General features: G+C 48.3%; 1 protein-coding gene across 1 annotated transcript; it reads left to right on the top strand.

Moving 5' to 3' along the window:
- Nucleotides 1-59: 59 nt before the first annotated feature.
- On the top strand, nucleotides 60-27,046 carry EIF3E (eukaryotic translation initiation factor 3 subunit E). Its single transcript, XM_032970379.2, has 13 exons — nucleotides 60-202; nucleotides 1,273-1,390; nucleotides 2,113-2,230; nucleotides 3,774-3,816; nucleotides 5,074-5,178; nucleotides 5,861-5,986; nucleotides 6,351-6,475; nucleotides 14,437-14,563; nucleotides 15,245-15,346; nucleotides 19,375-19,484; nucleotides 20,313-20,415; nucleotides 21,767-21,901; nucleotides 26,855-27,046. The coding sequence occupies exons 1-13, from the start codon at nucleotides 113-115 to the stop codon at nucleotides 26,888-26,890; spliced, it is 1,338 nt and encodes a 445-aa protein (XP_032826270.1). The 5' UTR covers nucleotides 60-112; the 3' UTR covers nucleotides 26,891-27,046.
- Nucleotides 27,047-27,966: the final 920 nt, after the last annotated feature.

The raw sequence follows: 27,966 nt of genomic DNA, 5'->3' as shown, positions 1-27,966 counted from the left end.
CCAATACCAACACCCCCCTCACCCCCCTTTCACCCCCCACCCGCACCCAGAAGTGACGTCAGGTGACTCCGCCCCCCGCAAGGTCTCATTTCCCCCTCCCCTCCGCGCCAAGATGGCGGAGTTCGATTTGACCACGAACATCGGGCGCTGCTTGGACAGGCATCTCGTCTTCCCGCTGCTCGAGTTTCTGTCCGTCAAAGAGGTACCGCGCGCGCGCGCGGGGAAGCCGTCGAGGCGAGTCGACCCCCGTCTCGGGAGTTTTTAACCTCCTCCCCACCCACCTCCCACGGCTCTCCCTTCGCGAAAGCGGCGGCCGGAACCGCGTTTTAATTTCGTAGCGCGGATAAGGTTAAAAGGCGCCGCGTGGGATTGGAGCAGCCGGGTCACGTGGGGTTCCGCGGCTCGGCTTTGATTGGCCGGGGGCTGAGCCGCCGGACCTATGTGGTGTAGGGAATCTCAAGAGGGAGCCCTGCGTAGGCCTCGGTGTGAATGGTCGCCGCGCACGTGTGGATTTTTATCAATAAGCTTGATCATTTTTACGTTTACCCGATGCGGTTATTAACCCGCATAAGCTATTACGGAGTTGTAACGTGAATGGTAACGTTCTGGACATTGTAGATATGCCTTTATGTACAAAGGCAAACACCGGCTGGAGCGGTGGTGCAGTGGTTAGTGCACTATGAAAAATAAGAATAGGTTTTACCCTTCATACTTTGATACTGACAAAAAAAGGTCCAATTTTTGGTGAGTCCATGGTTAGCCAAACACCGCGTTATAAATCCTGCCACGTGAGTTCGATTCCCGGCCTCGGCTAACATCGGTGGAGCATATCTGAACCCACCCCACCCCCACCTCTTGCACTACCCCCACACTGACCAGCGTTTGTGAATTACGGTGCCGTATTTCCAAATCCCCACAACCGCGTGGGAATGCCGTCGTGCAGCAGTCGATTGTGAAAGGGAGTGGGGGGGGGGTACATGACTCTTTGTTATACACTACAGACAGCACCGCTTTGGACGTGTCTCCAGACATTCTTATAAGCTTTGATACGTTTCTTAGCTTGGCTGTTGGATGCCACTCCCTTTTTCAGTCCGTGCACCAGTGTGTACAGCTATGTTCCTTTATACCCGTGTATGTGTCCGTGCTTACACTTACGTGGTTAGTCTTGTGCGTGTGTGTTTACACCTGTGTGGATTTACACGTGTGTGTGTGTGCGTGCGTGTGTTTTCACGTGCGTGTGTCTTTACACACCCGTTTTTGTGTGTCCTTAAGATTTATGATGAGAAGGAGCTGCTGCAAGGGAAGCTGGATCTGCTCAGCAACACGAACATGGTGGACTTTGCCATGGACGTAAATAAGAACCTGTACCCCAACCAAGACATCCCACAGAGTAAGCGAGAGACGACGGCCAGGTCCATGCGACAGTTGGTCACTGTTATATTTGTAAAACTTCTTTCGTATGGTACGTAGCCAAACGTGCCAATCGGATGTGCGGGTAAGGACAAAAAAAAAACTAAACACTCGTGACCATGGTGGGAGTCCTAAACAAATAAATGCAAGCCGGGGGATCATGATTGAAGTGCACTGCATAGACCACTACACCGTAGTACTGTATTTACTATCACAGTGGTGGTAGTACATACAGCCTTTAAACGCTAAATGCCACTTCGAGACTTCTGATCTACACCTGTAAAGAGACCACATCCACCGCAATACCGGCCCAATCCATGCAATCCCTGATCAACTTAAAGATTGCTATCGCAATCTTCAAATACCGCACTGGATTTTTCTCCACCTACTTCTCCCCTCTCGTGCGCTATTCCACCAGCAATCAAAACTTTCTGTGAAAGCCTCTGGTCAACCTTCGCTCAGTGGGAGGTTGCTAATTTTCCCACTGCCATCGTCTAAAACTTATTTTCCCCATCCATCCCTGCTCTTGATATCCTGCCCTAATTCAAGCACAGGCTAAAGTCCTTTTTTTCCCTATGCCAAATGAGTGACTTCCTTTCTCATCGAAATAAATGCCCTCTGTTTCTGTACAGCATCTCGAGCTGTGGTCACATTTAGACACTACATAAATCCACATTGTGTGTTGTTGCTTGTGGCTTGCAGCTCTCAAGGAGAAGCGAGCACAGGTTGTATCTCAACTGAAGCAGCTTCAAGCGGAGACGGAGCCCATAGTGAAGATGTTCGAAGACGCGGAAGTCCAGAGGCAGATCCAGAACGCACGGTGACGTCTGCATGCCACGCGCATGCTTCAGTATATCACAATCAGAATATTTACTTATACTGGAGGAATCCGATGAGCTATAATGGCTTTTTTTCACAGATGTCCAATGAGGTTCACAGATGACCTGAGAGCGAGTCCCTGTTAAGACCGGAACGGCATATGAGTGGGCCCTGTTGTCAGAACCAAAGTCCTGGCTACTTTTGTCTCCCAACTGTTGAAGTTCTCACAATGCACCAAGTGCTCAATTAAGGCTTAGTCGAAGTAGGGGAGGTCCATAACAACCTCGGATATTGCTGACCTCAAGTTGAACTTGTGCAGCACCATGACTACTGGGCCACCGTGTGCACACATGCATAAAAACTTTTACGTGAACACCATATACACATGTACAAATGCACAATGTACACATACACATGCCTATATCAGCATATCTCTCATCAATTATATTGTTAGCCAGTTCCCAAGTTACAGTGGTACCTCAGTATACGTCGTTAATTCGTTCCAGAAGGTAGGACTTATACCGAAAATGACGTATACCAAACGAATTTTTCCCATAAAAAATGAAGGGAAAGGAATTAATCCGTTCCAGAGTATAAGATATTATATTTATATGGCATATACATTAATGTGGTTGTATAAAATAATTTAGACAGTAATTACTAAAATCCATACAGAAATTAAAATAAATGCATAAATAAATTTAAAATAAATTGAAATAAAATTTAACATCACTTTACCTTGCTGAGAGAAGTTGATAGCCTACGAGGATGGTGGTGAGGAAGGGGAAAAGGAGGAGGAGGTGTTATTTTTTGGAACGAGAGTCCCCTTCCATTAAAACTTCAGGAAGCTGAAATTCTGGGGTTTTTTTTCTCTTTTCTGTCTTTTTTCTTGACTTGGATCTGGTTGAGGCTCACCAGGTTTGAGTTTTACTAAAAACCTGTCCATTGAAGTTTGTTTTTGCCTTCTAAGAATGTTCCTGAAGTGTGACATTGTCTGGTCATTCCACACAATACTGTTACGGCTTGTTAGAGCCGTTTCAGTTTTGTGTACGCGGGTACTGTACGCGGTGACTCATCCCGACCCATACAGTTCTAGCAAGCGCGTATCCCAAGCAAGACGTCGTATCCCAAGACATTTTTTTCCCGTCAAAACACGATGTATACCAAATTCGATGTATTCCAAAGCGGTCGTATACCGAGGTATGACTGTATATAGTCTGCTATGTCACTAAATATATCGCAGCTACACTATTTGCTGCAATCGATACATCGCCATTTAAATTACGATAAGCTTGATGATGACAATATCAGTGATCATGACAAACTATATCTTTAGTTGCATTACTAGTGCATCATATTCTATATCTTACATCCCACCTGCTTCAGCTAAGAGACCACGTACATTACCACGTACCTAACCACCTACATCGCCCATGTACATCTTCACATACATCACAAAATATATCACCAACTACATCACCAACCAAGCTACAATGGCAGCCACAGCTGATGGCTGGTGTGTCGCGTGATTGTGTCTCATGCAGGGATGGACGGCAGCTCTTCGATTACCTGGCTGAGAACCACGGGGTGAGCGAGGGCGGCCGTGTCCCTTCCCTGAGGCAACAGGGGGCACAGTGATCCCGCTGCAGCTGCATTGCTCTCCCCTGCTAACGTGACCACCACAGTGTTATGCTTAACCACCTGTCGTGACTAGCAAGACCAGCCCTGCCACCAGACCTCGTCTTGCTAGTGACCGCCAATACAAACTCAGTCGCCACCAACTCATTCGTGTCACTACCAGGACCCATGAATACCAACCGGTTCTATTACACGACACCATTTGACCTCCCCAGCTCAGCGACTACCAATTCCAACTCTGTTAATTTCCAAATCAGTTCTCATGACTACCGACACCATTCCAGTGACCATCAAAGCCGGCTCAATGACTATGAAGTTAAGTATCCATGACCACCTACGACTACCAACATCAACCCAGTGACGACCAACTCTGTTTAGTGACCACGCTTGGCTAGCAACAGCAGCCTCGTGACCAAGCATGGTTTCCTCATTGGCCTTGCTGAATGTATGTACGTTGAACTTATTTTGCACCGTACGTAGCCAGACGTGCTAGTCGAAGGTGCGGAGGAAGGAGAACAAACTATACGCAAAAATCAGTTTTCAGTAAATCAGTTTTCAATCTAGATGATTTAAAAGTGCATAGCCCCAGTGGCTTCATAATATCAGAAGGAAGAGCATTTCAGATGGCTGCTGAAGCACATCCGAAAGTACACAATGGAGTTACCGTCTTTATTCGATGGTTAGCCAAAAGCCGCTGCAAGGATGATTGGTGGCTCTAGTTCCCCCCGTCATTTGTGTATGGGGTTGTCAGCTGGCTTCTTCTGCGGTTCTCTTTTCTGTTGTCACTTGATGTGTATGGTTTAATTTTTTTCTCTCGTGCTTTCGCCACTGCCATGTTTCCCGCATTTAGTTCTGTGATTTGAGATGCAGTCACATTTAAACGAGTAAAGCTATATAGGGTGAAAGCTTTCGTCTCGGCGTCGATGGCAGAATTGGCAGCAGCCTCCAATCACTGTCACATCTGCCCGACTTGTGTCAGGCTTTATGAACCGAGGCCACCTGTCTGTCCGATAAAAATTATAATTTTGGAAAATGGGAAAAGTTGCTCTAAATATCCAAATATGATTAAAGTAACATGAGTTGTTCTACTTCAGTGGAAAATGCTGGTGATTGTAGCCAAAGCTAACAATGATTGTGAGAGTTGCTTCATCACGGCTCGTCCCTTCCTCTCCTCCCCGTCACGGACTTTGTCCTGCAACGACTCAGTTCCGGGCAGAGTACCTGGACACGCTCTACAAGTACGCCAAGTTCCAGTACGAATGCGGGAACTACTCGGGAGCAGCGGAGTACCTCTACTTCCACCGTGTGCTGGTACCAGACCCCACTCGCATTGCACGTGTGTGAGAAACAAAGGCGGCTGGGCGTGGTGCTGGCCGCCCACCCCCTCGTGTGCCGTACTGGCCTTCATAGGTGCTCGCTCACAGCACCTTCCCCAACAGTCTGTTGAGGCTATATGGGGTATCTTTGTCCTTGTGCGGTTCCCGCTCGTGGCCACCGAAACCAGTGACGAATTATCTGAACCAGTCCGGACCTCACCTAGTGACTCAGCCTCAAATGAGTATCACTTGAGAGTCAAAAGGCGGGCCAGGCATGGTGTTGGCCACCCATCCCCGTTGTGTGCTGTGCCCGCCTTCATAGGTGGTCGCAAACAGCACTTCAACACATCTCTTAATGCTACATGGAAGTATGGTTAAATAACCTCCACAACCAGCACATAGTGGGGAAGCCTTCATCCAGGGGTGGATTTACATCACCGCATGCATCACTGTGCGCATCACCTCGTTCGTGTTAAAGGCGCTTGTGCAAGCGATAGCCTAAGCTCGAAACAGTTTAAGCTTATGAGCTGTGTGCTTGTTTAGTAGAAATGGGCATGTGAGCTGGTAATTTAGCGTCGCTGCGCATGAGTGTGCGAGCGCGGGTTGACACCACCGGTCGCCCCCCCCGCCCGCTGCGGTTGTCACCCTCCACCCCTACTCCCCCAACCCCCTTCCAGGTCCCTGCCAACGACCGCAATGCTCTGAACTCGCTGTGGGGAAAGCTGGCATCCGAGATCCTGATGCAGAACTGGGAGGCGGCCATGGAGGACCTGTCCCGGCTCAAGGACACCATCGACAACAACGTGCGTTGCTGGGAGAGACATGGGGCGGCTTAGGGCATGGAAGACACACTGCGAAAACCTTGGGTTCAAGCCCCAAGGCTTGGTGTGTCTCCATAGGCTCGTAATGGCTACTTCGGAACCACAGAGACGGACGGAGCTGTTGATAGCTGGAGCCTTGAGTGCATCTCAACTCCACGGACCCCAGCAATCGCGTCCCAATATGTTTGTTCTGTCCAGATTTTGCCACTAGGTGGCAGTTGTATCATGTGCTGAAAGATGGTTGTCAATTTGTCGTGTTGCTACAATGCATGAATGTTTTTGCCGTGTTGTCATTGTCACGCTCTTGTCGCGTTGTCATGCCGTTGTTGCCGTGTTCCGCCCGCAGTCGGTCAGCTCCCCGCTGCAGGCGCTGCAGCAGCGCACGTGGCTCATCCACTGGTCCCTCTTCGTGTTCTTCAACCACACAAAGGGACGTGACAACATCATCGACCTCTTCCTCTACCAGCCACAGTGAGTGGCATAGCGTCCGGACAGACAAGGATCCACTGTAATCCTTTCTGCTATCCACCACTAAATGCCGGTGACGTCACCACGGTGTTTGTGCCAGACATTTGCATTTAGATGTTATCACGTGCAGTGTGGAAGGCTCTAATGACAGGAGGTCACGGGAAAGACCCACGTGTTATGAGTTAACTGACTGATGTGACTGGCAGATGCACCCACCTGTGCTCTCCACTGTGCCAACTTGCTGGGTTTTAGCCGTAGGATGCTCTTCTCGGTTATATGGTTCAATATATAGTACTAGCTGTACTTACCCGGCTTCGCCCGGGACTTGGATTCACCACACCCGGCCGCCTTTTGTTTCCCCAGTGGCGATGTTCACACCACTACAGTTACTCGTTTGAGGCTGAGTCGCTTCCACATGCGAGGGTCACGTGACAGATTTGACATCACAGCTCACTTGCCGTGCAAAAAATAAATGCATTATTGAGCTCCCCCCCCCCTAAAAAAAAAAGTTTATTTTTATCATTTTTGCATGGTGTACAGTCTGGAAAGTTCCCACATGGTAAATTTCAAGTTTGTTGCATGTCGGGAAGTATGCTAAACATTTTGAACAGACACATTCACAACTTTGCCTTTTATATATATGGAGATGTATTGAATCCGTAAAACCCATAGCACACACACAAAGCTTTATATTTAGTCTTGCATGTGTATGAGAAAACTGCTGTTAGCGAGCTCATTCAGTCCAGCAGAAATGGGTACCACCAAAGGTAGAAACATTTGAGTCTCACAAAATGAATTGATAACTCGCTCGTTTAAAATGGTTATCGCGTAATTCACTGTTATTGGCCATGTAAAATGAGATTGGAACCGCTAAAGTTATGCTGCCTCATCTGGCACTGACTCCGTAAATATCTGGTCTGGGCTCCTGGACTTCTATTAAAGCCGGAATGGCACACGAAGGGGGCGGTGTGGTGCACACCACCATATCTGGCCACCTTTGTCTCCTTTGTCTCCCCAAAGGCGACAAACGGTCACTTCCATCGCACGCTTTCAGATGCACTTCTTAAACCGTCTGGACATGTCCTTCCTTTCCATATTGGGAAGGCACTGCAGCTATGAACTTTTAAAGCTAGATTGAAAACGAATTTCTTTAGAACGGCTTTTTAGGTTGCTGTTTTATCCCCCCCACACCTCCTATTAGCATGGTTAGCTATGTACGGTGCGAAAGAAGTTCAACATACATATTTACAAACCACACTCGAGTACTAATATTTACTCGGTTGACTTAAGTTGAGCCTAGGGTAAGTCCAGATATCACTTGCCACGAGCGATTTGCCCCCGGTTTTCAGATAATCCGACGTCGGAATATCAGGTCTTGATACAAAAGGGCAGATAATGAGAATGTTTTGCTCATTTAGAATTGATCTGGAAACACGTGCCATCACTTCCACATTTTCCCCCATCTAAAGTGTTGTCATGTGGCATCGGGTGACATCACTGTTAGGAGTGCGTAAGGCATTTTACATGCGTGCACAATGGCGTGATGCGAAAATTCCCTTAAATATTCAAAAATGTAAAATTATGATTAAATATTGTTTTTTTATCTGACACCCCATTCTTTCCCTATTAGCCACCATTCGCCTTTAATCTAATTTAGGCTGCTGGGTTTCTAGCGCAATGCCATAACCAGTGCACCACCACTCTCCCCCTCGTACAAAGACAAATATCCCCCTATATAACTTTCCACCCTTGGGAAAATTGCTGTTAGCGAGCAGCTATGAAGGCCGGTACGGCACACGACGGGGGTGGGTGACCAACATCACGCCCAGCCATCATTGTCTCCCTGGTGCTGATGTTTACACACTTCTCCAGGTATTAATTTATGGCTGAGTCGACCTAGGTTCCCCTCATGCATGCACGTTGACACATGCGCAGTCTGTTACATACACACATGCTGATCCACACGTACAAACACAATTGTGAACTCGTACACACACTACCCTCACAAAAATTAATGCACACTCATACTCCGATACGGAGTCACGGTTTGCATGATCATGCACACGCGTGCATGCATTCTCGCACGCATACAAACCTAAAAATAGTGTGCACTCACACAGACGTTATATACAAACACGAATGCACACACCAACACAAAAATCATATACTCTACAACAAAGATAGCCCTAATAGTCGACAAAGACTATTGGGGCAAGTACTGTGACGGTGCACGGGATGGGTGTGGTGCGGTGTGGCAGGAACCACGCCCCACCACTTGTTTCCCCAGTCCTGGTGTTCACACACTGCTGCAGGTACACGCACCTCAGATTAGCGCGCTTGGCCATGTAGAGTGCGAAAGAAGTTCAACATACATACACATGTACACTTTTAAGTCGATGCACATTCACTCACCCGCACCTGTAACACGAGGATTCCATTTGGCTGCAAGTGAGAGACTGAAGGCCAACGTCCGTGCAACAAATGGTTAAGGCTGCTGCGCCCCCTCCCCCACCACCTCGGTGAGGCTGCATGGAGAGGAGCGATACAAATCGATAAGAACATGAGGTAGCTCATTAAATAGTTTAAGAAGAGATGGCGTCACGCGAGACTTTGGCTAGGGTTACTCGCGTGGCTGCTCGTAACGGGACGCCCTCTCCCTCCCCGCCTGCCTCGCACAACCTTCCCCCCCCCCCGCTCATCCACTCCGCAGCGTGCTCTCTTGCTGACTCCCTACCACCACCCTCTCCCTCCTCTCCAATCCCCCTGCACTTCCAAACACTGGCTGAACCTCTTTTAGAGTGACGAGTTGGATTCCAAGTGACTGCAACCCATGCTTGGATGGCTCGTGCTGAGCCAACTTTGAGCCCTCCTGAAATAATGAGCTCTGCCTATCCAGAAGAGCCTTGCTGCCGTTTCAGGAGGGCCCTGCTGCTTTGGGAGTTTTGGTTAAATTCCATTTTGCGAGTTTGGCTGCTTCTGAGAGGGAACTGGAGAAATGGATACGGGGGTGGGTGGTGCAGGGTGTATCACTCAATGCTCCGCACAAATGGATGCAAGAAAACACTGCCCTGCTGCCATCTGGCTATGTGGCACAACCCATGCCTCTAACACCTGGTCATCTCAGATCGTTCCCATATGAGTGCGAGCAAGGCTCAACTTCGCACAGCTTCCTCTGTCTGACGTGATCGAGCGCATCGATGGCGAATTGAATCTCCCACCATAGCCAGTGGGTCACAGCAGAAATTGGCAGTGCCATCGGTGGTGATAAAACGTTCTACCATGTTCTGTGTACAGACAAAAAAAACTGTAAATTAATATGTGATGACCTTTTGAATGGCGAGCGCGTGCGTACATCATCTATGGTTTTTAAATAGGAACGTAGTGATTAGCCGGCCCTGCGATTCGATGAAATGTCACAATTCTGGGGTCACGGTTCGATTCAGTAATTTATTTTCAGTGCTGTTTTTACTGGGTGTCTTGTGTGTTCTGTCTCATTCTGTCCATTAACCTCGAGGTGACATTTGCATTTATATATATTATTATGTATATAATTAGGGGCACTTCTGTGGCTGAAAGACCCCTCATGCCGTTTTGGGTCCTGTGGGTTATTTGACCACACTTCACTATGCCTGTCAATGCAGGTTGGTCGAGGAATTCTTCAGATATAATTCACAACTGATTTTAGCCATGGCCCGGAATTAAACTGTGGACGCCATCGTTCACAGCACGGTTGACTAACCGCTGTGCCACCATTCCACCCAAACATTTGCGTGTAAGTTACGTTACTTGTAAAGAAGCTTGCACACTCCATTCGATGCAAGTATCTTGAGTGAAAGAATATTTTTTTAATCGATGGGATCATTACATGCCCAGTTAAAAAAAACTTGTACGAAAGCCGCAACTAAGTTTTTATACGCCTTCCGGTGTTGGCAAGCGTCACACCTCTTCTGAACCTCTGGACTCAGACCAGGCCAGTGACCCACTTCCTGTGCTGCCAAACCTTTTTTGGAACCACCACGCAGCCCCATGCGTTGACAGGTCTCGTAGCACTTTGCAATCTCTGCACGGTCCACCAACACAGGCAAAGCTTCACAAGGCTTTGCGGCACTGCAAGGGCCTCCATGGACCCAGTCGACATGCGTGTTATTCTTTGCGCTACTCTTGGTTAACCCTTACGTATTAATGTGCGGTTGCCCACCAACGGTAATTGAAAGTCCTGTGTGGGCCGTCAGTAAGTGAAAGGTTCTTCCGGCCATTGGTCTACAACACTTGCTGTCACATTTGGTGGCGCAATAGGCGGCAGGTTGGCACTCTTGCCTCACGGAAAACGGCGCCTGGGTTCCGATTCCCGATGGCGGTGCCTTTTGAGTGGAGTTTTATATATTCTCTCCCCTGTTCTGCAACGGGTTTCCTGCTGTAGCTATAAATGTTACAATGTTATTGGCGTTGGTCAAACGTTTCAATGTAACGGGACCCCCCCCCCCCCCCCCAAGTAAAAGAGTCTTCTGACTCACATGTGTCTTTATTGGGTAAATATGTAATTATATATTATAAATTACAGTTATCGTTTGCTTGCCTCCCCGCGTTGCGATTGTTAGTCCGCCGCGAGCTCTGCGTTGGCATTGACCGCGCGTTCCCCTTCCCGCCATCCATCCCTCCCCGCTGCCATACTTCACCCCTGGAGACCGGCCTGGCCTCGGCGAGCATCGCCCTTCGAAGCGCCCCGCAACTTTTTGCCAAGATTCCACGTCCCCCGATGGCCACACGTGCGCGAGCATTCGCGGGCTCATCGATCGCCGGCTTAAAAGGGGGCGGCTTGAGAGAACTAATACATTTAAATCAAAACGGGGGGGGTTACGTTCCCCCTTTTAGCGAGTTTCTGAAACGTCCCCCGTGTCACCGGGGTTTTTATCGTTGTTGTGGAAAGTTGATCTTGGCAAGGGTGGCGCGCGCGCGCGCGCACGCGTGTCTGCGCCTGTGTGTGAGAGAGCGTTTGTCTAAATGCATTGAGTGTCTGCGGGTAAGAGTGGGTGTGTGTGCGCGCATGTGGACAGCGGTGGCGCAGTGGTTGGCACGTTGCGTTACGAATCCGGCGATCCGTGTTCGATTCCCACGCGTGACCAATAACAGTGGCGAACATTTAAACCGGTCCAGGGCCGCCAGTAGGTGGACTCAGCCTCAAATTAATACCTGGTGCGGTGTCTATAAACATCGCCACTTGGGAGACAAGGTGGCCGGGCGTGGTGTTGGCCACCCACCCCCTCATCTGCCATGCCGGCCTTCATAGGTGCTCGCTAATACCACTTATCCAACAGTCTGTTAAGACTATATGGGGGATATTAGAATATTTTTTTATATTTTTGAGTTCGTACACAGGTGGTGCCTCTGCCAGTCATCTCAGTCAGTCAACCTATAGCACCTGGGTCTCTCCCATTATCTGTTAGCGGGCCTTCGACACTTCACATGACCTCAAATTGCACCTAGCTTGGCACAGGCGCTTTGGTGATGTCACCACCACTCAGTGGCGAATGGCGGCTGTGTTGTATGAGTGTCTTTGTGCGTGTGAGTGTGTTTAAGAGTGTGTGTGTGGGTGAGTGTGTGCACAAGTGTGCTAGTGAATCTGCATGAGAGAGTATCTCTGCGTGTGTGTGATAGTGTGTTGTGTGTGTTTGTATGGCTGGTAATGTTACAGCGGAGTGAGCGTACTGCAGTTTAATCCCGGCGGCTCTGGTTTGATTCCTGGGCCTCCCCTGGGTAGACTCAGCCTTAATTTAATACCTGGTGCGGCGTGTTTGTGCCATTATCACGGAGGAGACAAATGCAGCTGGGCGTGGTGCTGGCCACACAAACCACTCTTGTGCTGTCGGTCTGCCATAATATCTGCTCACTAACAGCACTTGCCTTAACAGAGTTTGTTGGGTGTGTATGCGCACACGCACACACGCAAACACGGCAGCGCGAACGCGCCGCGAGAGTGCTTGCGCTCCCGGGCGGCTGACGTAATGCTGGGCGGGTTCGTTAGCGGTGCCACTGGGCTGTCTGCCAGCATGGCTAATTAAACGGGGTGGGGCGGTGGCTGGGCTGGCTGATGGAAGAGGTGGAGGCAGGGGGAACGACGACAAAGCATCGGGCACTCCATCCAGCGGTGATTAATAACAGCCTGAGACCCCTTCCAATCAATAACTCTCCCCTCCTTGCTCGTTAATGTAAAAGTACGCCCGAGTTGAAACAATTATTTGCCTCTCATTGCACTGCACGCACTATCTCTGCCTTTCAATCACCCTAGCGATCTCCGTTGCACCCTCCCCCCTCCCGCCGCCGACTCGCTCATGTGCACGCAATCTTTAAAGAGCTGTCCTCTTTCTCACTTACATACGTGTCACTTCTCTCTCCGTGTCTGTCCATCCCTTTCCTCGTCGCTATCCGTTTCTCGCCGGTGCTCTCCGTCTCACTTTCACTCACTTCACAGTCTCTCTCGCACGCGCACCTCTTGCTTAATTTCACTCCGAATCTGTCTCGCATGCCCTCGTAACCTGCCGTGCGCTTCAGTGGGTGAGTGAGCGTCTTGTTGTGACCTGCAGTTTTGGTGATTTACTTGTGGGAGGCCTTTGTCCAGCAGTCGATAGATTATTGCTGTTGATGATGTTGACTTGCGCACACATTTAATAGTCTCCCTGCCTGTCTCTTGTTTCCCATTCTCACCCCACATCGTGGGCTCTTGTTTGCTCGATTAGAGGTTATTAACCGACTTCAAAAATATATCCCTTTTAGCTGTGTTGGTTGAGGCAAGGGCTGTAAGTGAATGCCTATTTAGGCTAACACAGCGCATATGGGGGTCGTATAGCCCGCACTATTCATGCTGGACTAGCTGCCGTTGTCTCAGCCACTGCTGATGTTTACGACACAACCACCACTATACCAGATACTAGTGTTAGGCTGAGTCAATCTACGGTACATTCTTGCCAGATTCAGATACCAGTGGTCCATTGGGAATGACCATTTTGATTACGATGGCTGACATCGTTAACATATCGCGCCAACTAATCGCACTCCCCTCTACACATTCACAGCCACTGTTCGCCAAAAAGTGGCGGTGACGTGCCAGGCTAGGTGCACTTTGAGGTCACATGAAGTGTACAAAACTTGCTGGTAGGGAGTCACAGGACAGGCCCAGATGTAATGGGCTAACTTAGGTGACTAGAAGATGCATCACCCGTGCTGTGTTCTAGCCACGCGGTGCTCTGCTCACCGTTATCAGCATCGGTCCTCCACCCTTTTTTATGGTTGGAGGGCAGCCGCCTCCAACTGCGCAGTAGTGTCCTTCACGAACTCCTCCACAGAGGCCGACCATGTACTTATTTACGCACACAAAGTTACATACATTTGCACTTGCACACATGCAGTAATTTGTAATCTTTGCTATGCAGGCACACATACTGATCTCATACACTTTTCAACTGCATCTCTCGCTCTCAAGTGTGTCACATGTACACACTCACAATCTCTCCTTTTCGCCTGCTCACTCTCGTAATGCATTTCAAGGACGTTCTGTGCAGGCCTGGGGGCCAGCGATTGTTATTTCATTATATATGTACAAAATATGTTAAAATAAATGGAAAAACCTTTCAGGAGCCACGCGGTAATCCATCCCCGCTGCGATGAATGAGATGTGAGGCCCTGGCCCCTGCTGGGGCGCGTGGGATGACCCAATCTGGTGGTGGCCTCTCACCTTCCTTCCCGGGCTGTGCCACGCGACAAGGGGGCGGGTAGTGGGAAACATGGGTGGTGTAGGGAAATGTGTAACCCCTATTAACTCATTAGGGTGGCCTGCATGTGGCCTGTTGCCAACCCCACCCTCCATCTATGGATTCTATGCATTCTTTATTTAGGTTCTCAGCTGTGCCAGCTTGGTGCTCTGACTTCTGAGTCACCCGTTCACCCCAGTCATCATTTGTATCTTGCAGGTACCTGAACACGATTCAGACCATGTGCCCCCACATCCTGCGCTACCTGACCACCGCCATCATCGCCAACAAGGATGCACGCAAGAGGCGACAGGTGCTCAAGGACCTGGTGAAGGTCATCCAGCAGGTGGGCATCCACACACGTGTGCGTGTCTTTGTGTCGTTGTTGTAGGTGCTTGGCGTGTGTGTGTGTGTGTTTACGCGCGTCCCTGTTTGTATGGGGAGCTATAGGGTAGTGGTTAGCGCACTGCGCTACGAACCGTGCGACCCGAGTTCAATTCCCGCTCACGACCAATAACGGTGATGAATATTTGAATCGGTCATAGGCCTCCCTTGGGTCAACTTCAATGAGTACCAGCGCTGAGGAGATAAAGGCGCCCAGTCGGTTCACTTTCAGGCCTTCTTCGTAGGTGCTGGCTTACGGCACTCGCCCCAACAGTACGTGTCGACTAATATACACCGCAGTGGCGAGATATTAATTCCCTCGCCTGCTATGCAGGAGGTCGTGGCTTTGATTCCGACCCTGATGCCTGTATATTTGGAGTTTGCATGTTCTCCCCGCGGTCGCGTGGATTTTTCCCCTGTCCTCCGGTATTTCCCTCCACGTTTAGAATCATGCGTTTTAGCGTATTTGGCTGCTATACATTTCCACACGACAAGCCACTTCGTTGAGCTATCATATGTGGCCAGGTCACTTCTGAAAAAGAGCTACGTAGCTCAGTGGGGCCTTACCTGGGAAAAAAATACTAAATTGTTTAGTTTTAATACGGAAGATGTCTCGTGTGTTTTTTTTTTTGTTTTGCGTCAGGAGTCGTACACATACCGCGACCCCATCACGGAGTTCGTCGAGTGTCTCTATGTCAACTTCGACTTTGACGGCGCGCAGAAGAAGCTACGGGAGTGCGAGACGGTACGACCACAGCCCTGGGCTCTTTCCTCCGCCACATCGTCGCTCAATTATTGCCTCACCCCCTCTGGTTGATTCCAGTTGTGTCATCGGCCGGTATCCTTCGTCGGGCACCGCACGCAACATCCACGTGGCTGTGGGAAAGATGGTTTGGCAATTTTTTTTAAAAAATATTTTACATTTTGCCTAGGAGGTGGGAGCACACATCTGTTAAGATGAGCACATAAAACGCAGTCTTATTCTCCCAAGTGTAACCTGGGTTGCATCACAAAAGTCAAGGATCATGGCATCGATTAAGTTGAACCAGACTGTGAGAGAAAATCAAATTAACTGGTGATTTAAAATGGTTAAAAGTGACTTACATTCATACTCTTTGGTTCTATTGGGTAAAGTCACGTAGGTAAAAAATAAAATAACAAGTGATTTTTGTTATTTTATTTCTTACATACGTGACTTTACCCAATAGAACCAAAGAGTATGGATCCTAGCAGTCACGAAAGCTTTAAATCTAGAAGCGACTTACATTCTTAATGGACTTTTTTTTGCAGATTGATGAAATAAGTAAACCTATCATGAAGTTAAATTTCGATTTAAAGCTTTCGTGACTGCAGGGATTCATCTTCTTGGTTATTTCGGTAAATTCACCACCTAGAATGGAAATAAAAAAATAAAAATAAAACATAATGAAATAAAATTATCACGACGTTTCGGCCACAACACAAGTAGCCTTCCTCAGGTGAAGAAACAGAACTGTCGGGAAGACTGCGCTGTCTTCCCGACAGTTCTTGTGTTGTGGCCGAAACGTCGTGAGAATTTTATTTCATTATGTTTTTTTATTTTTTTATTTCCATTCTACGTGACTTTACCGAAAGAACCAAGACGATATCATGAAGTTGTTTACGTAACGTCCACGCTCGTTGCACCACCGATATATATGCTCTGTGTGAAGATCACTGATAAAGACATAAATACTGGAATGTGCCATATTCGGTCACAAGCACACATCCCGGCACCTGCGTGCTAAATTTAAATAACACGTCCGCCCCTTATACACACGGACACAAAGTTTGTGATTGACATGCAACAAACAATCCTTTTGGGGCTTTAAAAGGTGGTTTGCTGCTTCCGTGGCTAAAGACTTTTGTTGAAGTGACTTCGCAAGTAGTTCCGTAATGTCACCTTCCACGGAGCGTTTTTGGCGCGATATTGCCCTGCTTCTTGCTAGCTCTTGAGAGTTCCAAATGGGGTGAGGAGAGGAAAAAAAATAACTAAAAGAGCTTGGCTGCACTTGCTGCTACCTTCGGTTGCAGCCCCCGTGTTGGAGAGCGATGATGATGCAACCGTGCAGTTCGCGGGGGCGGTCGTACTCCAGCTTCTATGCAACCACCACGTTAGCGCTCGCATTCATCACGCGCCTGGGCTTTGGTGGGGGGGGTTGGTGGTAGAGTGTCTTGCATAAATTCTAAACTGTAAATATTATTTCAGCCGTAGTTGGTTTCCAGTAAGTGGCGTTAAAATATGTTTTTTTTTCTACTTTGCCCGCATTTTTTACTTTTCATGAGGCAGTAAATTCAACCCAAGTAGGTTGATAACGCTTAATTTATCGTTGGCATTTGTTTCTTTGTGGGGCGGGTAGGCAAAGTGTGTAACAGTGTGTATTTGCTGTGCGGTAGTTGTCTTTGTGCATGTGGGTCGTTGCGTGAGCGTGTATTTTTTCGTGTGATTGGGTATTTTGTACATTTGTGTGTGTGAATGGATGTTGGGGAGTGGTTGTGTGGCAGTTGGCACACTGCGTTTTTAACTTTGGTCGCCTGAGTTTGATTCCCTGTCGAGGTTAATGACATGGGTTAGGTATATCAGAACCGAACTAGGCCTCCCTTAGGTCAACTCTGCCTTGCATGAGTACTTGGTGCGGGGGCTGTGTGTTAACATCAACACCAGGGAGACAAATGCGGCCGGGCATTGTGCTGCTTGCTAACAGCACTACATGGGGAATCTTTGTATGTGCACATTCTTTAGAATTAAGTGCTGGTAGTGAGCACAGACACATACACTTATTCAACAACAACCGCCGTTCGTCATTAAGTGGCGGTGATGTTACCACAGCACTTTGCCAGGCTAGGTGCACTTGAGGCCACGTGAAGTGTGGACAGCTCGCTGGCAGGAGGTTATGGAACAGACCCAGGTCCCGTGGTTTGACTGACTAAGATGACTGGCAGATGCGCACCACCTGTGCACCTTACTGTGTCAACTTGCTGTGTTTTAGCCACCTGCCACTCCGCTCGTTGTTGTGAGCATTGCTCCTCCGCCCTCCGTTGTTGCTGGAGGACGACTGCCTCAAACACCCCGAAGAGTCCTTCACAAGCCTCCTCCATAGAGACCAATCTTGAGACCACTGGTATCAGTCATCAGAATGTCCAATCAGCTCCACATCCTTCTGTACCACATCAGTCTATCTCTTCTCTAGCTCGTGCCACGCTTGTTTAGCCCCCTTATCTGGCCAAACTTGCTTGGGTATGGGGTGGCTGGGCATGCAGGCTACATGACCCAGCCAACGCAGCATTGCCTGCCGGAGAAGGTCACTGATGGGACTGTGTCCAGATTTGTAAAGGATCTGTGAGCTCACACAATCCAGTCTGGTTAAACCCTGGATAGATCATAGGCAGGGCCAGCCTAAATGTTTCAAACCGGCGCAGATTCCCCCGGTACACCCATGGAAACCTTAAACAATGGGGTTAAATAAGTTGTTAAATTGATGTTAACCTGTTAAAATGTTAACATCTTCTTTGATTTGTACTGCACACACGACGCACACATTAGACTTGTCCTGCAAACACCCTGTGCAGACGCCGCACGCACGCCTACACGCCTACACACACATGATCGCATACGCTCACACAGGCGTGCACAACGCTGAGGGATGAACTGCGTTACTGCTCCCACACCTCCACGTCCGCCCTAACAAACAGGGCCCTATACACATAACCCCTAAGGGATGTATGCACACCCACGTGCACACACGCCCCCCCCAGGCCACTGAAAGCAGCATTGTTGGACCCAGGTCTGGGTTCTGTCCACTGAGGGCATAACACTAAGCATGCAGCCATGTACACTAACCATGCAACCTGGGCTGGGCCAGATCCAGAGGTCCTAAGGGACTTGGCTGTAGGGTTTATCAAGGCATGTGTGTGTGTGTGAGTGAATGTGGGTGGGTCTATGTATGTATGTATGTGCGTCTGTATGTATGTGTCTGTGGGCCTCTCTTAGGTTGAATCAGCCTCAAATGAGTGAGATGCGGTGTGGAAACATCACCACTAGGGAGACTAAGGGCGCCACGGTGGCTAGGAGATGTTAACTGCCTCGCCTGGTATACAGGAGATCGTGGGTTCGATCCCGACCCTGACGCCCGTATATCTGGAGTTTGCTTGTCTCTCTCTGGTTGTGTGGATTTTCTTCTGGGTTCTCCGGTTTTTCCATCCACATTTAGAAACATGCGTATAGAGTATTTGGCTGCTATAAATGTCCACTCTGTCGAGCTATCATTTGTGGCCAGTTCCCTTCTCAAAAAGAGCTATATAGCTCAGTTGGCCTTACCTGGTAAACATTTTTTTTTAATATAGTAGTTTAAGGCGGCCGGGCGTGGTGCTGGCCACCCACCCCGTCGTGTGCCATGCCGGTCTTCCTAGGCGCTCGCTCACGGCACTTGCCCCAAAAGTCTATTGAGTCTATACGGGGGATTTTTGTGCTTGGGTGCATGTGTGTGACTGTGTGAGTTGACGTGGTAGTTGGTTCTAACACTGAAACCCGGTTTCGGTTACTGGCAACGATCCATTTCATGTGATTTTATTGCACACCTCCCTTAGGTCGACTTAAATGAGTACCCGGTGTGCGTGCGAACATCAGCACCGTGGAAAACAAATACGTCCCGGCATGCAGGGTGCTGGACCCCATCACTCCGCTAACAGCACTTGCCCCAAACAGGTTATTGAAGTCTATATGGGGGATAATTGTCTTTGTGTGTGCCTTTGCAGGTGTTGATCAATGACTTCTTCCTTGTCGCTTGCCTGGACGACTTCATCGAGAACGCCCGCCTCTTCATTTTCGAAACCTTCTGCCGAATCCACCAGTGCATCAGCATCAGGTGCTCCCATCCAGTCCAGTCCGGTCAAGTCAAGTTGTTTAGTCCGGATGAGGTTTAGTCTGGTCTAGTCCGGTCCAGTTTGGCCCGATCCAGTATCGTTAAGTGCAGTGCAGTCTGGCGTAGTTCTGTCAAATCCATTCCGTGTCTGTCTTGTCTACACAGCTGTGTGTCACTCCAGGTGATAATCCCTGTCCAGTGTTTGAAAGTAACTGAAGAGCTGAGAAGTTTTGTTTAAATGCCTTAAAAGTAACATTCAAACTAATTGTTGATGTTGTTCCAACTTACTGTCTTCGTGTATCGTTTATTAAATAAGGCACCTTGGTTCGGTTTCAACATTGGCTGAGACTCAACAGCAAGGCGTGTCCTCATTAAGCAGCAGCCACCCACAAACAGCGCGGAGTCGCACGCGTCGCACCGCATTGCAGGCAGCGCTCCCGTCGGCTGACGTTAATGCCCATCAGCTTGCGCGAAAAATGTGAATGCCGAAAAAGGGCATCAAATAACATTCGTTGCTGTCAATCCCCTGTGCGTCTCCCATGCATCCTCTTCATACCCATGTGTTCCCCTGTGTCCCTGTGCATACCCCAGGTGTTTACAAAGGTGTCCTTCCTATGTGCCCTTCCATGTTCCTCCCCATGCATCGCTGTGTCACATCTCTCCGTCTCTCCCTGTGCATCCCTTTGCATCGCCACGTGTCCCCATGTCCATCTTCTGTGTTTACCCCGTGTAGCCCCCACCACGTGTATATCTGTGTCTGTTTCTCCCCATGTGTCCCCATGTATCCCTCGATATAACTCACCTGTGCGTTAACTTGTCCACCGTGTTTAGCATGCTCGCGGACAAGCTGAACATGTCCCCGGAGGAGGCGGAGCGTTGGATCGTGAATCTGATCCGGAACGCCCGGCTCGATGCCAAGATCGACTCGAAGCTGGTGCAGACCTTGAGCACGCACCCCGCCCACCTGCCCCCCGCCACCCACCTCCCCTGCCCCACTTTAACACACTTGTGCTATGGGTATTGCATCATGTATGTGTGTATGTACGTAAGTATGCATGTTGAACTTCTTTCGCACGGTACGTAGCCAACTGTGCTTATCGGAGGTGCGGGAGAAGGGCAACGAATCAAACACAAAAAACAGTTCGAAATGAATGGGTTTTCAATCTAGATTTAAAAGTACATAGCACCAGTGGCTTCCTAATATTGAAAGAAAGAGCGTTCCAGATGGCCGTAGAGGCACATCTGAAAGCACACGATGCAGTGATCGTCTTTGTCGAGTCCATTCGAATCTCTTGCAGAGCAGTGCAACCCTCTGGTAAAAAATGGCCCACTGAAGTGGATAACACAGAGCTGCCTCTGAGATCGCTTTAAGTGATCTCAGGTCTACACAGTCGAGGGCAGCACTTTCCTATCGATCGTGCAACGTAGATTAATGCTCGTGTGATAAATTGACATTTTTTTTTTAATTTGCTGTGCGCTGAGCTGTAATTCAACCAAATTAAGTGCAGAACCAAATTTGATATGATTGGAGGGTTTTTTTTTTACTATTCCAGCGTTCATAATGGCCGTGTCAGAGCCACTGGGGTGGGTGTCTCACTCAAGGGATCCTTAATTGCCATGTTATTCAGAAATTACTCAAGATTGCACATTGCTATCATTGCCCCCTTTTGGCAGATATACCCATTTGCTGTCTGTGATGAGTCACTTTGTGCCACTCACGGCCAGCTTCCATCCGGGGGTTCACCTAGGCTAGGAAAAACTACAAATCTGCACTGATTCTTGATACTTAATTACATTATGGGCGCATAAATGCAAGGATTATTATGACTAATTCCTCGCTGTGTTTGACAGCTGGGCCTGTGTGTCTCTTAAAATGCTATGGTGTCGTTGCTGTATGCTTGGGTTACTGCTTCTCGTGTGGTCATTGTAGTTGCTTTGTGTAGTGTGGTCACTGTGGTTGTGGTTTGCTTTGTGTGTGGTTACTTTGTCGTATAATCGCTGAGTGGTTAATTGTGTACATGTTATGGAGTGTAATCACTGTGATTGTGTGCGGTGTATGGTGTCACTAGTTAATTCTGTGGTTGCTGTGTATGTGTTGTTATGGCGTAAGCGCGCTCTTCATGTGTAATTGTAACGAATAATGCAGTTACTGTGTGGTCAATTGCGTGATTGCTGTGTGGTTAGCTTGGGCTGGACACGAGCTTCGTTGATCGTCGGCTTCTTCCAACGTCAGTCGCATGTTTTATTTGCGGACGTTGAATGTGCTGTCACCTGTTGCCTTGCAGGGCCACGTGGTGATGGGCAACAACGCAGTGTCGCCGTACCAGCAGGTCATCGAGAAAACGAAGAACCTCTCCTTCCGCAGCCAAATGATGGCCGTCAACATCGAGAAGAAAATGTCTCAGAACAACCGCGTGGAGGTGGGTGGGGGGTGCGGTGTGCGCTGAGAGACGCGGAGGTAACGTTGGAGAGAGGACGTAAAGCGTGAGAGACAACTCGCGCTTTGTACGAGTCTCTCGCGCTTTTTATAGGGGGGGGGGCTCTAAAAATGCACTGCGTGGCCCGTAGTGGGATTGAACCATCCAACCTTTTGTTACTCAGCGGCCGTGCCTCGCAAGCCACTGGATAAGACGAAACGGCATGCTCTTGAACGCTTGGGCTTTTCTTCGTTTATCGATTACAGTCCGTCGTTTCGTCCGACAGACCTTTAGGACTGGCAGTACACGGTTCATAGCATGAGAAAACCGTGACTAAACCGAGCATGTTTATTTTCTGCAATAATATTTGAATATACAGTTACATTTTTAGGAGCGGGGGTGGGGGGGGGGAGCTTGGAGAGCCACTTATTGACATGCACTGGAAAAAATACATGGTGTGCAAAAAGGTATCTATTATTGAATAATTATTATTAGACAGCAGTTTTAAACTGCGGTCTAGGACAACGTTGGCAAATGTCTGCTTTATTTATTTATATGAAAACCCGAGAGGCTCGAGTGAACTTCAGCGCAAAACAGGGGGAGCGTTCAGAACGGTCGCAACCGAAGTTGTGGGTGACCGACCGCCTGCAACTTGAAAACCCTGCTGTGACGTGTGATGCCAATGCCACGGGCCCATGTGTGGTTGTTTTCGTGGAATGAAGTGCGTGCGGTACAGTGTTTCAAACTACCCAAGTGTGTGAGTGTGTGCTGCCTTATCGACGCAGCTACAACTGCCGTCGAATTGTAAAGAAAGACAACATAAAGTCCACGCATTCGTCAATGACACCGCCTTAAAAGGATTGATGTGTAATTGTTTGTGCTATATATATATTTTTAAGATCATATGGTGTTATTATTGTTGCTTGTGCACCAATTCCAACGCAGCATCACGAAATAATTTCTCTTATTGTAAAGCTTGAATAATTGATGACACCTTTATGGACTATCCGAGGACACTTCACAGCTGCTCACGAAAACTACAAACCCACGAATTCAAATCCTACGGAACCACGTTGTTTAACCAATACCATTGCCCAGATTGTTATTGCTTTTGGGGACAAGATTGGCAACAGAATGCTTCTTATAGCAAATGTTAGAGGAATAAAAAAAAATGTACTGTTACACTTGCGCAGCAGTGCAATTGGCGCTTATGAGGCTGGGTGAAAGGTCTCGCACCCAGGGGAAAGGAGCCTCTATTAATGGATTGGCCTGACCATCTAGTGCTCGCGTGTTTTTAACACTGTTGAAGAGGCATTATTATTATTATTCACGGTTATTTTTACTCGCATGTTAAAAGCTGAACACTTACTTGTGTTTATTTTTTACGAAGGGAAATGCTGCAGCTGCGTAATGGTTTTGCACTCTGGACTTGCTATCCAGAGGTCCGTTGGTTCTATTCCATCTCCAGGTTCGGCAGTTGAAACATTGAGCGAGTTTACTAAATACACCCCCCCCCCTCTCCATGCACCTCCCCATGCACCCCCCCCCCCCCCCCACCAGCAGTAATAAATGGGTGAACCAGTCAGTCAATTGGCATGCTGTGTGGTGGGGTAAAGTTTGGTTACTCCGACCTCATCCTAGACGTATGGGTAGCGTGGAAGAGCAGGCCAAATCCCCTCCAGAGGGGCTGCATAGAGCTTCGTTATCGTGGACGCCCTTCCGCCAGCAGTGGTGTGAGCAAGACATTGCAGGCCTGCACCTTATGGCAATGGGTGCTGTCTCCTTGTGAAAACCAGCATTGGGATGTGATAGGCTCTTTTGTCTGCGGACTCTAGTCGGCTGTGGAAATTCCACATTCCTATGCCAGGTGTCAGTGTCTGCGTGTGATGGCCTTCGCCTTAAATATACGAGTCTTAATTTCCAAATTATTTGGGCGAGCGCTTTGTAACCAGGGAATGGCGCCATTATCGTCTTGGCATCTCTCTCGCAATAGAGACCAGGGCATAAGCATCCTGCTGTCACAGCGGATTAAAGGGAGCACTGGGAAAGATGGGCAGTCTCTATGTATTCATCCGTTCTAAGAATTGAATACATGTGTGTGTGTGTGTATATAAAGAAGTCAGAAAGTTTAATATATCACTATATAGTGTGTAGAATGATGCGGCCGTTTTGTGTTGTGTGGGTTTGTGTGCTTTGCGTGGTATTTGTTGAAATGCGTGTGCTGTTATGTGTTGTTGATTTGTGTATATTTACAGAGATGAGTTGTGCGTGGGTTTGTATTATGTGGTTGTGTGAGTTTGTGGTTTGTACTGAGACTTGAGTTGTGCGCCAGTCTGAGAAGTACCGTGCGTCGGCAGTTGCGTTGTGAAATTAGGGCCTGGGTGGGTATGTGCGAGTGATTGTGTTTGGTGCATTCTGTGGGTGTTGTGTGTGCATTTAATTTACATGGCATTCCAGGATGAGGGATGGGTGGGATATTTTTTGACCCGTATGGCCATTATTTTGTATGTATAGTAAGATGTACATGTGTGTGCGTGCCTATTGAGCGTATGTATGAGTGTGCGTTGGATTAAATTTGCTTTGTGCAATGAGGGATGTGTGGGTGGATTCGTGTGGTCAGTGCATGGTTAGATGTTGTGTACACGTGTTGAGTGTGTACGGTGAGTTGTGTGTGTGTTGTGATGAGTCGTCTGTGTACACTTTGTATGTTGAATAGCGTGGAATGAGGTGGGTGGGTGGGTGCATCATCCGCTCAGCTGGGCTCCGTCCATTCCATGCTCCATTCTCCACGCCCTGTTTTTGCCAAAATTAAAATTAAAAACACACGCTCACTGACGTCACCTCCCTCCCGCTCACCCGCACAACCTCCTACACGCTCACCCGCTCACCGGCACAGCCAGCCACCTCACTCCCACGCTTGCTCACCCCCGCTCACCACTATTCTTCACTCACTCTCATTTTCTTGCACGCAAACTCCACATTACACCTGTCGATGAACTTTGTATTCACAGTTAACTCTACCTGCCCATGCCCACCCTCAATCCTACCCTCTCTCCCACCTCCTTGCACCCACTCACATGCACCTGATCACTCTTAGGTACACACCTTCCCATCGTAATTCACATGAACAACTACACAAACTCCCTCACCTTCACTTACCGGTCAGAGCTCACCTTGACACCTATTTACCCACACCCACGAATTGAAACCGGACAAGACCAGGTGTCCTTTCACTCTGTGAATTGAAAGTTACGACATTCAGTTGCCAAACGTTAATTGTTTTCTTGGCCTGTGACTCTCCTTTAAGACTCGTTTAAACCCAGCGCTGTTGCACGACTAATTCCCTCCACTTCCTTTGGATTGCTAATTGATTTGGACGTGTTTTAGGAAACCCGAGAGACTCTGTGATGGAGAAGGTTGAGGGTTTTGGATTTGTGGGTAGAGTGGCCTCAGCGGTGAGCGCTATCGCCCCTCCCTCAAACCGAGAGTTCACAGATTCAAACTTGACCTTTGACCTCTGCTGTACATTACACATAGAGCAAGTGAAACACATGAATCAGGGAATTAACACATTTATAGGAAAATATTTGGACTTGGGCAGGATCCTTAATAACGAGAAAGGATGCGTAGCATGGCCAGTGGTCAAGACTGACGACGGAATAGCATACAAGGAATGGAACATGCCCTAGAGGACGTCCATCGCAGAGATGGAGTGAGTGATTGCATCGCAAGACTTGGCATGGACATAGCGACAGATTGGGGAGGCATTCATCCAGCAGTGCATAAGATCATGGCTAAAAATGAATAGAATGATACAGTTTAGGTGTCATCTTCTGTGGTGAATAATAACAAATGTAACAATATTGACACTACACGGCATGATGGGTAATATACCCACAATCCATTCGAAACCCAAAATATTACAGTATTTATATTGACCAATGTGAGGCAGGAGATCACATGTGAATTGATTCACGGTGATGTCTGGTGGTTGCAATATGAGGCAGTACAGTAAGTAGGATTCTGACGTGGTCTTCTGAAAAAGGTTTTCTGTGCATTCGCCTTTCGTATGTATGTGCTGTTTTTCTGGTTTTCTCCCATATACGCACACAAAGTTTAATATATGTATTGGCTAATCATCACACAGACCCTCGTGATAATAATAATTATAAAAGGTTCCGTGAGGCTTTCCTGGGATAAAATTTCAGCAAAAAATTCAAACTTGGAGCAAAACATTTTTTTTTTCAGTGCCCATTGGCACAATAGAGAGAACCGTGTAATGTTGTTGGCGTTCACACTCACTATCAATTTTCATAGTGGAGGCGGGATGGGTGTAGAAGGAGCTCAATGGTAACAATAGCTGAGTAAATAACAAGTAGAAATAGACCCAACGTGCTTCTAGCACATTTTCTTTGTGGACGATACTAAGAATATCGTCCCAGGATCGGGTGTTAAGCAGCTTGGAAGTTCAGGAATAGAAGATGGCAAGTAGTGAGTGTTGGAAGGGTTGCAGATGAGATCAGAGAAGAGAGGGAGAGAGGAGGTTCCGATGGTTGGGACACGTGGAGGATGATGGAGGGAAAAAATTGACTACTGTGGTAAAATCCCAAAGCCAGAGAGATGATGGTGGTGGTGGTGATCATGAGACTGTGAGAGTAGTCCCCGAAGGATATATCGACTGTTTAACGAGTAAAACAGACCTTGAGCCAGGTGGTGGAAGTCGAGTGATTTTTGCAACAGCTGTGGAATCTAGCATAAGGAAGTAACCAATGGCAAGCGGTGTGGTGGCATTGGCTGTGTATGTATGTTGAACTTTGCACCGTACGTAGCCAGCGTGCTGGCTACGTGCGGGGGAAAACCAACAAACCAAGTACAAAAATCACTTCTAAAGAGATGGCTGTGGTGACGTGTGGTGTTCGTACGATGATTGTTGTGTTCTCTTTGTGTCATACACAGGCGCCACACTGGGCTGCTGCGGAGGTGTTCTACTGAGGGAGCGCTCGTGAAAACCTTACCGCCCTCTCGCCCATCACCGTGTATTCTGAAGGAATCTCTCGTATGAAAATCAGGCTTGTGCACATTTTTACGGCAGTTTATTTTTGCCAAGGACTCAACGAAACGAGAAATAAAGATGGAAAACCCAGACCACACCTGCGTCCCGCGTTGTCATGGGTTCACATTTGGGCTGCGCCCGCCGTCCAGCAGACTGGACAGTGTTGGTAGTCGCGCTACTCCCGAAGCTATCGCATTGCTCGCAAACTTAATCCTGGCCGCATAATTCACACTAACTTGCCATACGCTCGAAGAAGAAGAAGATTGGGGCGACGATCAGCCAATCGTTTACCAGCGTTCGCAGTCACGCGGTGGCCAATCGAATATGCCGTAATGGTGCGGTGCACCGTTATATGCAATGGCTCTTCTGATTGGATCGGGGGGGGTGGGGGGGGGACCTTGTATCATCTTGGATATCTGGCGTCTGATTTGTCCCAGAGAGTCACGTTGCCAGTTATTCACTTGGTCCACTCCACCGTCATTACACTGCACACCCGTGTAAACTTACAAACACAAAAACAATATGGACAAAGATTCTGCGTTAGCTTCTGTAGACTGTCGGGGAAAGTGCTGTGAGTGAGCAATTATGACCAGCGTCACATGAGCGTGATGCGTGGTATGATCATTGCCTGGTGCAGCCACGTTTGTCTCACCAGTGCTTATGTTCACAAACCGCTCTGGCCAAGACAGTCCCTGGTACCTGTTGCCACTCAAGTGCATCATGGCTGAGAATGGAGCCTTTGTTGCCAGAGTTGTGTCGTGCAAACAGCTTTACCACCTGTCTTGTTTCACCAACAGTTGGTGTGTGAACAATTCTACAAATATCTCCCGTTTAGCCTGACAGACGGTTGAGACTAGCGCTGTTATCAGGCATCTATTAAAGGCCAACTAGTACACAAATATGTTGTGTTGGCCAATGCCATGCCTGGCTGTCCAGGTGCTCGTTTGAGGCCAAATTAACCTAAGCGAGTCCCCGGGACAGCCTCCGACGCCTATTGCCACTGATGTTGACCACA

This window comes from Petromyzon marinus, chromosome 43 (assembly GCF_048934315.1).
Source record: "Petromyzon marinus isolate PM22_M1 ecotype Great Lakes invasive population chromosome 43, UKy_Petmar_22M1.pri1.0, whole genome shotgun sequence".
NCBI classification, from domain to species: domain Eukaryota; kingdom Metazoa; phylum Chordata; class Hyperoartia; order Petromyzontiformes; family Petromyzontidae; genus Petromyzon; species Petromyzon marinus.
The sequence above is the reverse complement of the archived record's forward strand: the minus strand, read 5'-3'. Positions and strand labels throughout refer to the sequence as shown.